This window comes from Chlorocebus sabaeus, chromosome 17 (genome assembly GCF_047675955.1).
Source record: "Chlorocebus sabaeus isolate Y175 chromosome 17, mChlSab1.0.hap1, whole genome shotgun sequence".
NCBI lineage: Eukaryota > Metazoa > Chordata > Mammalia > Primates > Cercopithecidae > Chlorocebus > Chlorocebus sabaeus.
Genome location: NC_132920.1, coordinates 27,527,841 through 27,542,268, shown reverse-complemented (window position 1 = coordinate 27,542,268; position 14,428 = coordinate 27,527,841). Strand labels below are relative to the sequence as shown.

At 42.8% G+C, this 14,428-nt stretch overlaps 5 protein-coding genes across 5 annotated transcripts; 2 read left to right on the top strand and 3 right to left on the bottom strand.

Annotated features, from left to right (window-relative positions):
* Positions 1 to 54: 54 nt before the first annotated feature.
* Positions 55 to 532, bottom strand: LOC103221937 (histone H2B type 1-M). Its single transcript, XM_007973399.3, has one exon. The coding sequence runs from the start codon at positions 496 to 498 to the stop codon at positions 118 to 120; it is 381 nt and encodes a 126-aa protein (XP_007971590.1). The 5' UTR covers positions 499 to 532; the 3' UTR covers positions 55 to 117.
* Positions 533 to 747: 215 nt separating this feature from the next.
* LOC103221936 (histone H2A type 1-J) lies at positions 748 to 2,706 on the top strand. Its single transcript, XM_073005744.1, has one exon. It carries the CDS (start codon positions 797 to 799, stop codon positions 1,181 to 1,183), a length of 387 nt encoding a protein of 128 aa, XP_072861845.1. The 5' UTR covers positions 748 to 796; the 3' UTR covers positions 1,184 to 2,706.
* A 1,502-nt stretch (positions 2,707 to 4,208) lies between these two features.
* LOC103221946 (histone H3.1) lies at positions 4,209 to 5,940 on the bottom strand. Its single transcript, XM_073005743.1, has one exon. The coding sequence runs from the start codon at positions 5,431 to 5,433 to the stop codon at positions 5,023 to 5,025; it is 411 nt and encodes a 136-aa protein (XP_072861844.1). The 5' UTR covers positions 5,434 to 5,940; the 3' UTR covers positions 4,209 to 5,022.
* A 104-nt stretch (positions 5,941 to 6,044) lies between these two features.
* LOC103221947 (histone H2A type 1) lies at positions 6,045 to 7,374 on the bottom strand. Its single transcript, XM_007973409.3, has one exon. The coding sequence runs from the start codon at positions 7,326 to 7,328 to the stop codon at positions 6,936 to 6,938; it is 393 nt and encodes a 130-aa protein (XP_007971600.1). The 5' UTR covers positions 7,329 to 7,374; the 3' UTR covers positions 6,045 to 6,935.
* Positions 7,375 to 7,587: 213 nt separating this feature from the next.
* LOC103221948 (histone H2B type 1-F/J/L) lies at positions 7,588 to 8,057 on the top strand. Its single transcript, XM_007973410.3, has one exon. It carries the CDS (start codon positions 7,629 to 7,631, stop codon positions 8,007 to 8,009), a length of 381 nt encoding a protein of 126 aa, XP_007971601.1. The 5' UTR covers positions 7,588 to 7,628; the 3' UTR covers positions 8,010 to 8,057.
* Positions 8,058 to 14,428: the final 6,371 nt, after the last annotated feature.

The following is a 14,428-nucleotide window of genomic DNA, read 5'->3' as shown; positions in this document are numbered from 1 at the left end:
GGTACCTAAGGGGAGACAAGCTAACAGCGAACTGGCTCTTTCTTGAGAAACGTGGACGGCTCTGAAAAGAGCCTTTGGAGTGTGGGTCAGAGCAGACCTGTAACTGCAGCGAGGGGCTCACTTGGAGCTGGTGTACTTGGTGACGGCCTTGGTGCCCTCGGACACGGCATGCTTAGCCAACTCCCCGGGCAGCAGTAGGCGCACGGCCGTCTGAATCTCCCTCGAAGTGATGGTCGAGCGCTTGTTATAATGCGCCAGGCGTGACGCTTCTCCGGCGATACGCTCGAAGATGTCGTTAACAAAGGAGTTCATAATCCCCATAGCCTTGGAGGAAATGCCGGTGTCGGGGTGGACTTGCTTCAGCACTTTGTACACGTACACGGAGTAGCTTTCCTTGCGGCTGCGTTTCCGCTTCTTTCCATCCTTCTTCTGCGCCTTGTTAATGGCCTTCTTGGAGCCCTTTTTAGGGGCTGGAGCAGATTTTAGTGGTTCAGGCATGGTGAAAAACAGAAGACAACAATCCTAGGGCTGTTTCGTCCTCTTTATTTAAACGCTATTATGCAAATTAGGAGTAGAATAGGTCACTGCTTATTGGTGATTATCCTTGGATGACGTCAGATGCCAGTTTTGCCCAATCAAAATAGGTATCCTGCATAATTGAGTCCTATTGGTCTAAATAAAAATCAAACGTTAGCCAATCGAACAGCTTCCTTTTCGCGCCCAGAAGAGGCTATAAAAACTGCGTTTTTCTACTTTCGTCTGTCGTTTTTAACTGTATAGATACAGGCCTTTTGCCATGTCTGGGCGTGGTAAGCAGGGAGGCAAAGCTCGCGCCAAGGCCAAGACCCGCTCTTCTCGGGCCGGGCTTCAGTTTCCCGTGGGCCGAGTACACCGCCTGCTCCGCAAAGGCAACTATGCCGAGCGGGTCGGTGCTGGGGCGCCGGTGTACCTGGCGGCGGTGCTGGAGTACCTGACCGCCGAGATCCTGGAGCTGGCGGGCAACGCGGCCCGCGACAACAAGAAGACTCGCATCATCCCGCGTCACCTCCAGCTGGCCATCCGCAACGACGAGGAGCTCAACAAACTGCTGGGCAAAGTCACCATCGCACAGGGTGGTGTTCTGCCCAACATCCAGGCCGTGCTGCTGCCAAAGAAGACTGAGAGCCACCACAAGACTAAGTAAAGACCGAGTTGAAAAGCGCACAGAAACAAAGGCTCTTTTCAGAGCCACTTTAATAATCATGAAAAGATGACACGAGTCCGTTTTCAGCTGCTTTACCACTCGACAACACACTCATGACGTTCCGGTTTTAATTTTTAACCTCTCTGTGTACGTTGCCAGAATTTTAAGATTTTTTTTTTAAGTCCTTAATGTAGATACTAACTACTAACAAGGTACCTTTGCTAGCGCCTATTTTTAGGGGTTTTGCCTTGGTGGCCAGGTTGGTCTCAGACACATGACCTCAGGTAATCCACCCGCCTAGGCCTCCCAAAGTGCTGGGATTAACAGGCGTGAGCCACTGTGCCAGGCCAGTTTGTAGTATCTTAAAGGCATTTTACTGGGACACAACTTTGGCAAAAATCAGCATCTTACTGGGAGTTACATAGTAGATACTGGTGGGATTTTATTTATGATTCTGGGAAACTGGGCTGTAAGGAATGTAGTATAGTATTCAGTTTTTAATATGCTTACTAGGAAAAGTATATGAATTGCTACTAGACATATTTCTCTAGAGTTTCATAATCTCTAGATTGAAAACGGTAGAGTTCTCAGCCCTATTTCCTGACCTCTAGGAAAGGAGCTACTTGATGGGAATGTTTAAACAAAAACATGCAGTTTTATGTTTACCAATGTATACACTTGTCATGTTTTATTTTGTTTTCTATTTTTAATTTTTGCACTTACAAGAGTTTGGAATAAAAAAAGAAAATTCGCCTTAGAAGCCTTCCAATTAAGGGTCTTTCAAACATACACATATTCTGTAGTGACCCAATAATTACATGTACATATGTTAGGGTGCTGCTGAAATAACATGTTAAAAAATAATAGTTAACTTCATTGTATGTGCTCTGATATTTTTGTTTAATTCTGTATGTAATTAACCTTTTCTTACCTGAGTGTTATGTTACAAATGTATCCTGTAAACACTGCTACAATTAGTAAGTGAGTTAAATACTTAGTAACTGCCGGGTAAGTAGATGGTCAAGCATAGTAGTCCAAGGTGGTGATGACTGACAGTAAGGATGGTTCTGAATACTTACTAAGTTGATTCCAAGAGCACTAATGGGTGAATAACTACACTCAGAAAAAATATGTCTTCTGAGAAAAGCCAAAGGCTATTTTAAGAATAGTGAGGTCAGTTCTTCATGTTATCTTTTTTTTTTTTTAAGACAGGGTCTCGCTTTGTCACCCAGGCGGGAGGACAGTGATACGATCTCGGTTCATTGCAACCTTCGACTTCTGGGCACAAGCGATTCTCCCACCGCAGCCTCCTGAGTATCTGGGACTACAGGCGCACACCACCACACCCGGCTAATTTTTTTATTTTTTGGAGATATGGGGTTTCACCACATTGCCCAGGCTGGTTTTCAACTCCTGGACTCAAGCAATCCACCCACCTCGGCCTCCCAAAGTGCTTGGATTACAGGCATGAGCCACCGCACCCGGCCTGTTGTCCATATTACTGTATGGGCATGTCAAGGTCCTTTTATTTTGGGCCTTGAAAAGGATTGTCATGCCACTTATGAGTTTTGCCATCTCAGGAAATTCAGACACAAGAATTATGTCCTTTTTTAAATTTATTTTTTATTTGTTTGTTTTGTGTTTTTGAGATGGAGTCTCCCTATGTCGCCCAGGCTGGACTGCAGTGGCGCTATCTCGGCTCACAGCAACCTCCACCTCCCGAGTTCAAGCGATTCTCTTGCCTCAGCCTCCCAAGTAGCTGGGACTACAGGCACATGCCACCACACCTGGTTAAATTTTTTGTATTTTTAGTAAAGACGGGGTTTTACCATGTTGGTCAGGCTGGTCACGACCTCCTGACAAACAAGCTTAGTTGGATGGTTACCAGACTATTGTAATTCAGTGCATGGAGTGTTTTGAAAAGACATATTCATTTCCACATAACTAGAACTACTCACTGTCCCCTGAATAAATAATTCCTCATGTAATCATAACTGGAAATTTAGCTGGGAGTATATTGGCTGCATATCTCCAGAAGAGGATGCCCTACCCAGCCAGCAAGAGTATTGATTAGTGAGCCCTTCCTGACTTATTACTAGCTGTTAGTTTCCCAGAACAGAAAGAAGGAATGCACTACTTACACACTCAACAATACCCATCGGTTTAGCAGTTGGCCCCACTTAAGTGTCCCAGAGGCATTGCTTCTCTCCAAAATAGTGTATCTTCCTTTCCAGAAGAAAGCTAATTTCTGAGAGGGGAACACTCTATTTTGTTTTGCTTAGGGTGTTGATTCCAATTAAAAGTATTAGAGCATTATTTTAATTTGTAAAATATTAATCATAAATTACTTATTGTTCTAAATTCCATATATGTGGAAATAATGAAATCATGAACCCACACACAAGAAGATGTGGATGAGCAGATTGTGAATGTTGCAGTAGTGATCTTGATATCGAATTTCCAAAAAAGTGTATTAAGAATGTAACCAATTCTAATAACTGAAGATACATAAATAGCCAACTGAAACAAGAGAGTTAAAACTGCTTTTTAAAGCTCAGTGTAAAAATACTATGATCTTTCCTTTCCACTTACATCCTTCACAAGCTAAGCTAAGGAGAGACAGAGATGATAACACACATACACAAGCCAACTAGCCAGGGAAAGTCTTGAATACTTGTAAGAATGCTAGAGAGCTCACAGAAGAAAAGTTATAGAAATCTAGCATTCTAAATACAAGAATGGATGAGGTAAGGGCTTTCATGGCCCACAAGAAGCTGATTTCAACACATCTAGCAAGCTGATGTATTTCTTTCATTTGAGATTTTCCATGTGGTTATCTTTCCTTACTATTATATAGCCATGCATTCATTCATTTATCCAACAAATACTGATCAAAAGCTCCTATATTACTGGAGATATGCGAGTAAACAAAAGTTCCTCCTGTCATGAGCCCGTATTTTAGAACACACAGGCAATACATCAACAAACTATTGTACAGCATGTAGTGACAAATTCTAGGGTGAAAAAATTAGGTGGGGATTATACAGATTTTATTTAGTCATACAAAGCCTCAATGAGAAGGTAACATTTAAGTAAGACTCAAGTATTTTATCCTGTGCTCAAAACAATTACCACAGAATTCCCTACAAGGCAGTCTTAATTTTGGAAACTCCTGACAGTTCAAAGTTTTAGCCACTGTCAGAAGTCAGATAAAACACTTTCTCTCATACACATATTTTTATATGGGGCTTCAAAGGGAATTTTCTCTGGCGGGCTCTCTCCAGACGACTTTTAATCCCCAAACCATCTGTCATTAACTACACTTAAGAGATTTAAGCAGGCCCAAAATTCGACTTGAAAATTTCAAAAACAACACTGCTTAGGAAACGGGGGGCGGGAGAGGGGAATGTTTTCACTTTAGCCAGCATGAGCTACATTACCCTGAATTTTTCCAACTTCAATTCAACCTTAGTTTTATTCTTGGCGTGTTGGCAAGGAATATACACACACTACAGTATAGGTTGGCAGAAAATTAGAACCACCATACGGTCAAAACCGGGCTGCGGAGATGGGCAGGTAACACACAAAGGAACTTTTGGCTACACCCAATGCTTGCGGAAAGCTCCCAGATTATTAAATGTTAAGATTTACAAAACTAACATTTTAACAGGGATAGGCTGAGCCTTACAAAACAGATTGTATAACGTCTGGAAATGGACCCTATCTGCTATAGGCAAAACAAGTACCAGGAAGAATACCTCAGAGAAACAGATCTTTTCAGCGCGCAAGTGGGTGGCTCTGAAAAGAGCCTTTGGGTATATATCCTGAGTCCTTGAGACTCAAGCCCTCTCGCCGCGGATACGACGTGCGAGCTGGATATCCTTGGGCATGATAGTCACCCTCTTGGCGTGGATGGCGCACAGGTTGGTGTCCTCAAAGAGCCCCACCAGGTAGGCCTCGCATGCCTCTTGCAGCGCCATCACCGCCGAGCTCTGAAAGCGCAGGTCGGTCTTAAAGTCCTGCGCGATCTCTCGCACCAGACGCTGAAAAGGCAACTTTCTGATCAGCAGCTCGGTGGACTTCTGGTAGCGGCGGATCTCGCGGAGAGCCACTGTACCAGGCCGGTAGCGATGGGGCTTCTTGACGCCGCCGGTGGCCGGAGCGCTCTTCCGAGCCGCCTTCGTAGCCAGCTGCTTGCGCGGAGCCTTGCCGCCGGTGGACTTACGAGCAGTCTGCTTCGTACGCGCCATTATTTCAGAACCAGATTCAGTTAAGGACAAAGAGAAAGCTAGCCGCTTATTTATAGTGAGAGTCTGAAGCTGATTGGACAAAAAGTATGCTGAAGGCCTACCCAACAGTAACCGGATTGGCCAAGGACTCAAATTTTTGTTGTCCACCAATTCCTCTGACAGTCTTAGCAGTTCATGGCCTCCATATTTTATTTTCTATTTTCGCTTTACAGTTGTTCACTATACCAGTGATTTCCAGTGGAAATAAATGAGAGCAATATAAGTAATTTACATTTAGGAGCAACATTAGAACAAAGCAAGAAAAGATTAACTTTTAATATTTTGCTTAATCAAATATAGCCAACATATTTCAGTATGTTACCAAAATTAAAATTGTTAGGTATTTTACACTTTTTGGCACTGACTTTTCCAAATGCAATGTGTATTTTATATAAAATTCATGCTATGGAATTTCCAATGATCACTCTACAATTGACTAGTGGCTACAATACTGGACAAGAGAGCCATATACACCTCTCCCCTCAATTGTCTATTTTTTGATCACTTAAATTTTAAAAACTTTTGTATTTTTTTAACCAAGAAAAACTGATTCGCATGTGAGAAATTCAAGGCCTAAAAATGTCAAACAACCTTATGTGAGCTTTTCGCGTTCAGATTAAAGTAATTCCATTACAGCTTATTTTTCCAATACTCTAGAAACCTAATTCATTTTCTCTTAAGTATCTATTCCATTTGTACATCCAGATATGATTTATTAAACAGATTAAAAACATCAAGTCAGATATTTTAAAAGTGTAATTTACCATGCTGAAACAAATTAATGGTCATCTCTATACTAAGAAATCAATTTGTGTGGCTGGGGGTGAGAAAGCTCAAGAAATTTTAATTTCTATGAATTTTCAGAAAATGCTTCAAAGACAACTACCTGGCACCATAATTAACTGTTCTAATTAATCTAATTAGAAATTATTCTCTCAACTCAATCATTAATGTTCAAGTGCAATCTAATTATTCTGATTCGAGAGATCTTTCTCAGAAATAAAGAATCCAAGCCGTTGATCTAGATTTAGACTAAACGTCGAATGCTCGGTTTGTCATTTACCAAGACCAAGAATGCATTTGGCCCCAAAGCCAAAGTCATGTTTGCTTCCAACAATCTAAAAATGGTGGAGTGTCAGTAAAACCCGACAGTGAACCATATAGAATAATATACTTGGATAACGCCAAATTAAGAAAAACCAAATCTTCTTGTGTTAAGCTTAAGATGAAGGCGGTTTAATACTTTTAACGTTATCCAGGCTTTTTAAAAAGCTAATGAGATTGCCACTACCTAACCAAGTCACCGAAGACTGATGTACGTTAACCTTTGGAGTGGTTTAGTAGTAGGCGAAGACGAGAAATCATATTAAAAGTAGTGCTCAGTTCTTCCACAAAATTGTAGGTGGCTCTGAAAAGAGCCTTTGGTTCCGTTGGGATTGAGTTGCTGCAAACTATCCAGCGTTCTACTTGCCCTTCGCCTTGTGGTGGCTCTCGGTCTTCTTTGGCAGCAGCACGGCCTGGATGTTGGGCAGAACACCACCCTGTGCGATGGTGACTTTGCCCAGCAGTTTGTTGAGCTCCTCGTCGTTGCGGATGGCCAGCTGGAGGTGACGCGGGATGATGCGAGTCTTCTTGTTGTCGCGGGCCGCGTTGCCCGCCAGCTCCAGGATCTCGGCGGTCAGGTACTCCAGCACCGCCGCCAGGTACACCGGCGCCCCAGCACCGACCCGCTCGGCATAGTTGCCTTTGCGGAGCAGGCGGTGTACTCGGCCCACGGGAAACTGAAGCCCGGCCCGAGAAGAGCGGGTCTTGGCCTTGGCGCGAGCTTTGCCTCCCTGCTTACCACGCCCAGACATGGCAAAAGGCCTGTATCTATACAGTTAAAAACGACAGACGAAAGTAGAAAAACGCAGTTTTTATAGCCTCTTCTGGGCGCGAAAAGGAAGCTGTTCGATTGGCTAACGTTTGATTTTTATTTAGACCAATAGGACTCAATTATGCAGGATACTTATTTTGATTGGGCAAAACTGGCATCTGACGTCATCCAAGGATAATCACCAATCAGCAGAGACCTTCCCCCTACCTCGTCCGCATAAACTATTATATAAAAAGAGGAGACCAAGTTCTTGTTTCCTTCTTACCAGTATTACTTCATCATGCCCGAGCCGGCCAAGTCTGCTCCCGCCCCGAAGAAGGGCTCCAAGAAAGCGGTGACCAAGGCTCAGAAGAAGGATGGCAAGAAGCGCAAGCGCAGCCGCAAGGAGAGCTACTCCGTGTACGTGTACAAGGTGCTGAAGCAGGTCCACCCCGACACCGGCATCTCTTCTAAGGCCATGGGGATCATGAACTCCTTCGTCAACGACATCTTCGAGCGCATCGCGAGCGAGGCTTCCCGGCTGGCGCATTACAACAAGCGCTCTACTATCACCTCTAGGGAGATTCAGACGGCCGTGCGCCTGCTGCTTCCGGGGGAGCTAGCCAAGCACGCGGTGTCGGAGGGCACCAAGGCCGTCACCAAGTACACCAGCTCCAAGTAAATTCTCAAGCTCTTTGTCAAACCCAAAGGCTCTTTTCAGAGCCACTCACTATTATCTAAAGAAGAGCTGATTCGCTCTTCCGAACGCTGGGGGCGAGGGATCATAAATCATTTTGTTGGTCTATCTGCTAAATTAAGTTCTTTGAAAGCCTTTTCAAGTGAAATATACATGAGGTACGTGCATATAGCTGCCAACACCATAGAGGGTCCGACCTTGGCCCTTGAGGGCATAAACTAGGTCCTTAGCAGTGTCGCGTTTTGCTTGTTTCGTGTAAATCAAGCGCACCCGGGATCACGTTATCCGGAAATGCCTTGAGTATCCACGGGTTTCTAAAAAGATGAGACCAGTGAAGCGTTTGACACCGCCCGGCCAGGCGGTGGGTTTGGGATACCTGGATGTTGGCGCAGCAACTGCGGTGGCGCCCCCTTTACCCAATCCCTTCCCACAGTTGCGCAACCAGACATGATTTTAAGGCCCGACAAAAGACCCAAGGTAAAAGCCAAAAACAGCACTAGGGAAACAAGGCTGGCCTTTTTAATCATTCAGACTAAATTGGAAACTACAGGGCTGGGTGCGGTAGGCTTGTGCCTGTAGACCAAGCACTTTGGGAGGTGGAGGCGTGCTGATCGCTTGAGCCCAGGAGTTCGCAACCAGCCTCGGCAACATAGCAAAACCCCGGCTCTGCAAAAAGTACAAAAATTTGCCAGGAGCGGTGGCGCGCCCCTGTTGTCCCAGCTACTTAGGGGGCTAATGTGGGAGGATGGCTTGAGCCTGGTAGTTGGAGGTTGCAGTGAGATGAGATCCGCACCACTGCACTCTAGCCTCGGCAATAAAGCCAGGTCTTGTCTCAAAAAAATAAATAAATAAATAAAAAGTGATCAGTGAAAGTTAACACCTTGCCTTCTCCTAATTGTCAATACCTGCTAGCAAAAGATGCCAAAGTAGATTTTTAAAAGTTTTTCTTGCTGTCACCCAAACCCAACTGTTTTTCGTATACTATTTACCATCAAATTTACTAACATTTTTTAAGCATCTGCTATTCACCATGGGCCAGTCATAGTATTCTGCTATAGGTATGGGAAATCCTGAATAAGTCTCCCAGACGTTAATTCTCAATCATTGCTGGTGGCCCCACAAATTGGTAGTGCTTTCATAAAGGAAAATTTGGTAATACCTGTCAAATTTTTTTAAATGAATCTATCTTTGCATCAGAAATTTCACCCCTAGGAATTTACTATTTTTGAAAATATGCAAAATAACATATACAGGGGTTTTCAGCAGTACTGTTTGTAGTATAAGACTAGAAGCAATTTGATTAGCAATAAATTACAGTACATCATTCTATCTAGTAAAAAATAAGAAGGCTCTTTTTGTAATTATTTACTGCTTATTATGTGCCAGATAATGTCCTAAAAAGCTCTCTGCATACATTAAATCATTTAGCTTTCATAACAACTTTATGATAAATTACTATTTTTATACCTGTTTTACAGATCATAAAATGGGGGTTCAGAGAGCTTGACTAAATTGCCTAAAGTGTGAAATTGTACAATGGGAAAGTTGTCAATCAAAATGAAATCACTAATGTTAAGAAAATCCTGACACACAGAACCAAGAAAGGCCGTAAAAAGAAGGTTCTCATGCTTGTATGCCTAATAACAAAAACTATCACAAGAGACGGTAAGAGCCACAACCATAAACACAGGCCATGAAAACCTTACACAAAAAAATACTTCTACAAGACCATTTGCCCAACAACTACCTTCCCAACTTTAAACTGGCATCGCCCTTGTTATTGTAACCCTCCTCGTTTTTTTCTTTAAAAACCTTTGTCTTCCTTTACCTCCCTGAATACACATATACTTTATAGCATATGGATTCCCATTACAATGCTTTATTCCCAAATAAATATATTTTTCTTTAGAGAGCCTCTATGTTACTTAGGTTGGTAACAGGTGATAAGTAGTGAAAACATGATTCAAAACCAGAGTCTGGTTTCAGAATCCCTATTTATAACTGTAGCAGGACCAGCCACAGACAAAACCTCTCAGACACTGAGTTGTAGAAGGAAGGGCTTTATTCAGCTGGGAGCATCAGGAAGCTACTGCCTTAAAATCTGAGCTCCCTGAGTACACAATTTCTGTCCCTTTTAAGGGCTCACAACACTAAAGATTTCATATGAAAGGGTCGTGATTGATTGAGCAATCTAGGGGATACGTGACAAGGGTTTCATGCACTAATAGTTAGAGAGAAACAGAACAGGGCAAGGAGTTTCACAATGTTCTTCTATACAATGTCTAGAATCTATGAATAACATCGGTTTGTAAGTTATGAGTTGATTTTTAACTATTAGGTTTAGGCCAGACAGACCCAGACCCTGTTTTAGGCCTGGCGCCAGGCTGCCTGTCTTTGGTTTCACTTCCTTGTTTTTTTGTTAAATCAGGTACTGAGTGTGAAACAATATAAAACAATATAAGAAGGTCTTTCTCTTTTCTCATAACCAGTGTATACTATACAGCTTCTCCAGGTACTAATAATGGGATGATCTCCAAAATTTGCTGTAAAATGCAAAAAAAAAAAGCAAGATACAGGATAATGTGCAGTAGAATTTTGTGTGTGTTTGTCTGTGTGTATAAATGTAAAATATTTTTGGAAGGATACTGGATAAATTGCTAACAGTGGTGGCCTCTGAGGAAAGAGAAAGTTGGATGTCCTAGAGATAGGGATGGATGGATGATCTTTTCATTGTAACCTTTTTATGGTCTTTGAATTTTGAATCCTATGTATGTATTGTCCACCCATAAAAAAAAATAGTGTAAAGAATCACTTCATTTGATTATCAGTAAAACACACATTATAAGATGATAAATGCTACAGTAAAGATATGAATAAAAAGCCTAAGGAGCACAGAATAAATAATATTACGGGTGGGAGTGGGAAGAGTGCCAAATAGCATTCTAGGCAATAAGAAAATGGGTGTCACGTTCAAAATAGCAGAAATATTGTGGTGTGGCTAAAGTCAGGGGTAGGCAGATGGGATTACCCATGGGCCTGGGCAAGTAGTCTGTGACTATGCTACACCAGTGGCCTCCTGTATCATGGCAGGCTTCTCAAAATGAGGACTTCAAGATAAAACAACTAGATATAACCTGATAAGGACTTACTAAGTGAGATTCTGAAATACTATACACACAATTCCAGATGCCAATTTAACACTATTTATATAAATGTTGTTTAAATGAGCAGACTCTAAAGTTATTTGCTAATCCAGCAGTCATAGTTTTCTTTGTTGGTCAGACCATGTGGGACAAAAAGCAAAAGAAATTACTATTAGTACCTTTTAGACTCTTACAAGTATTTATCACCAGTTAAAAAGAGAAATGTCAAATAGAGCATCGTTTTTTGTGGTTGTTGTGTTTTTGTTCTGTTTTTTTGAGACGGAGTCTCACTCTTGTTGTCCAGGCTGGAGTGCAATGGAATGATCTGGGCTCACTGCAAGCTCCGCCTCCTGGGTTCAAGCAATTCTCCTGCCTCAGCCTCCTGAGTAGCTGGGATTACAGGCAAGCGCCACCATGCCCAGTTAATTTTTGTACTTTTGGTAGAGACAGGGTTTCATCATGTTGGCCAGGCTGGTCTTGAACTCCTGATCTCAGGTGATCTGCCTGCCTCAGTCTCCCAAAGTGCTGGGATTACAGGTGTAAGCCACCGTGCCCAGCCCAAATAGAGCATTGTTACCATCACAACATATAACTAAATAAGCTAATGAACCAAAATTGCACACTGAATGGATATGTATCTATGGGATATTCAACAGTGTCTGATATTGGACAAACCCTTTTCAAGTGATGCTCTGCAATTATATTAACTTAGAACAAACTATTTGGTGGCAGTTTTGGATACTGGTACCACTATGATCTGAATGGTTACCTCTAAATATTTATGTTGAAAACAAAAACAAAAAAAACAAATAGTTATGTTGAAGCATAATCCCCAATGTGGTGGTATGAAGATGTGGGGCCTGTGGGAGGTGAATAGGTCATAAAGATGTTGTCCTCATGAATGGGATTAGTACCCCTATAAAAGAGGGAGCTTGTTCACCCCCTATACCATATGAAGTTGCAAGAAGACGCTATCTATGAAGCAGAGAGTGAGCCTCATTAGACCTAGAATATGGTGTCTCCTTGATCTTAGACTTCCTAGCCTTTAGAACTGTAAGAAGTAAACTCCTGTTACTTGTTAGTCACCTAGTTTAGTATATTTCGTTACAGTGGCCCAAACAAACTAAGATGCAAAACCCCATATTGAACAGGAAAGAGAAAATCTAACACATCAGATCACATACTTTGACTATCTTTGTGAAGAGACCATGCCCGTACTTTTTTTTTTTTTTTTTTTTTTTTTTGGTGAATGATTTTGTTCATTAGGATTTTACAGGGCCAAGCGCGGTGGCTCACGCCTGTAATCCGAGCACTTTGGGAGGCCGAGGCGGGCAGATCACCTGAGGTTGTGAATCTGAGACCAGCCTGACCACATGGGGAAACCTCGTCTCTACTTAAAACACAAAATTATCTGGGCATGGTGGTGCATGCCTGCAATTCCAGCTAGTTGGGAGGCTGAGTCAGGAGAATCGCTTGAACCAGGGAGGCGGAGGTTGCTGTGAGCTGACATGGCGTCATTACACTCCAGCCTGGGCAACAAGAGCGAAATTCCGTCTCAAACAAAAAAATAAAAATTTATAGCCAGGCGCGGTGACTCATGCCCTTATTCCCAGCACTTTGGGAGGCCGAGGCGGGCGAATCACTTGAGGCTAGGGGTGCGAGACCAGCCTGCCCAATACAACACGGTAAAACCCCGTCTCTACTAAAAGTTTTTTCTTAATTAGGCAGGCATGGTGTCCCGCCTGTAATCCCAGCTACTCGGGAGGCTGAGGCAGGAGGATCGCTTGAACCCGGGAGGTGGAGGTTGCAGTGAGCCTAGATTGAGCTACTGTACTCTAGCCTGGGCGACAGTGCTAGATCCTGTCTCAAAAAAAAAAAAAAAAAAAAAAAAAATTTTTTTTTGCAAGGCTATGTTCTGAAACTTTATTAGTAGGTATTAAATTATAAGAAATAGTAGGCCTGAATGGATATTTGACATGAGGAAATAGAAAAAGACTGGAAGAGGATTTTATTTCATAACAGGAGAATAAGAGAGCATACATATCCTTCAACAGGGTTTTATTGTCTACCCTCTAGGCGATCCTTCTCTCAAATGAACATTTTGGTTTATTGTCAGGAATAAGGGTATTTTTTTTGTTTTGTTTTTGTTATTTTCATGTTTAACGTAGGTACAGTCCTCAACTTCTTTCACAAAAGCTTTCTTCTAAATTGATTTTTTTTTTTCATTACAACCTCATGTTCCCCTGTAAGAACTTACTCTTCAGTCTGTCTCAGAACAAATTTACAAGATACGAGCTATAATTGAATAATCATAGCGTTTAAGGCTAGAAAACCTTAAGCAACGTCAGTACATTTGTGCTGCTATAACAGAATATCTGAGATGGAGTAATTTATAAAGAAATTTATTTTTCTCGGCCAGGCGCGGTGACTCACGCCTGTAATCCCAGCACTTTGGGAGGCCGAGGCGGGTGGATCACGAAGTCAGGGGATCGAGACCATCCTGGCTAACACAGTGACACTCCGTCTCTATTAAAAAAAAAAAAAAATACAAAAAAGTTAGTCAGGCGTGGCGGCGGGCGCCTGTAGTTCCAGCTACTCCGGAGGCTGAGGCAGGAGAATGGCGTGAATCCGGCAGGCGGAGCTTACAGTGACCTGAGATCGCACCACTGCACTCCAGCCTGGGCAACATAGCGAGACTCCGTCTCTGTGGGAAAAAGAAAGAGACATCAGACTGTTACTGTGTCTGTGTAGAAAGAAGTAGACAGAAGAGACTCCATTTTGTTCTGTACTAAGAAAAATTCTTCTGCCTTGAGATACTGTTAATCTGTAACCCCACCCCCAACCCTGTGCTTGCAGAGACATGTGCTGTGGTGACTCAAGGTTTAAGGGATTTGGGGCTGTGCGGGATATGCTTTGTTAAACAAGTGCCTGAAGGCAGTATGCTTGTTAAAAGTCATCACCATTCTCTAATCTCAAGCACCCAGGGACACAAACACTGCGGAAGGCCGGCCACAGGGACCTCTGCCTAGGAAAGCTAGGTAATTGTCCAAGGTTTCTCCCCATGTAATAGTCTGAAATATGGCCTCATGGGAAGGGAAAGACCTGATCATCCCCCCATCCCGACACCCGACACCCATAAAGGGTCTGTGCTGAGGAGGATTAGTAAAAGAGGAAGGAGGGCCTCTTTGCAGTTGAGATAGAGGAAGGCATCTGTCTCCTGCTCGTCCCTGGGCAATGGAATGTCTCAATGTAAAACCCGAT

Coding starts and splice junctions, on each gene's coding strand:
- LOC103221948 (XM_007973410.3), top strand. CDS start 7,629: ATGCCCGAGCCGGCCAAGTCTGCTCCCGCCCCGAAGAAGGGCTCCAAG.
- LOC103221937 (XM_007973399.3), bottom strand. CDS start 498: ATGCCTGAACCACTAAAATCTGCTCCAGCCCCTAAAAAGGGCTCCAAG.
- LOC103221947 (XM_007973409.3), bottom strand. CDS start 7,328: ATGTCTGGGCGTGGTAAGCAGGGAGGCAAAGCTCGCGCCAAGGCCAAG.
- LOC103221936 (XM_073005744.1), top strand. CDS start 797: ATGTCTGGGCGTGGTAAGCAGGGAGGCAAAGCTCGCGCCAAGGCCAAG.
- LOC103221946 (XM_073005743.1), bottom strand. CDS start 5,433: ATGGCGCGTACGAAGCAGACTGCTCGTAAGTCCACCGGCGGCAAGGCT.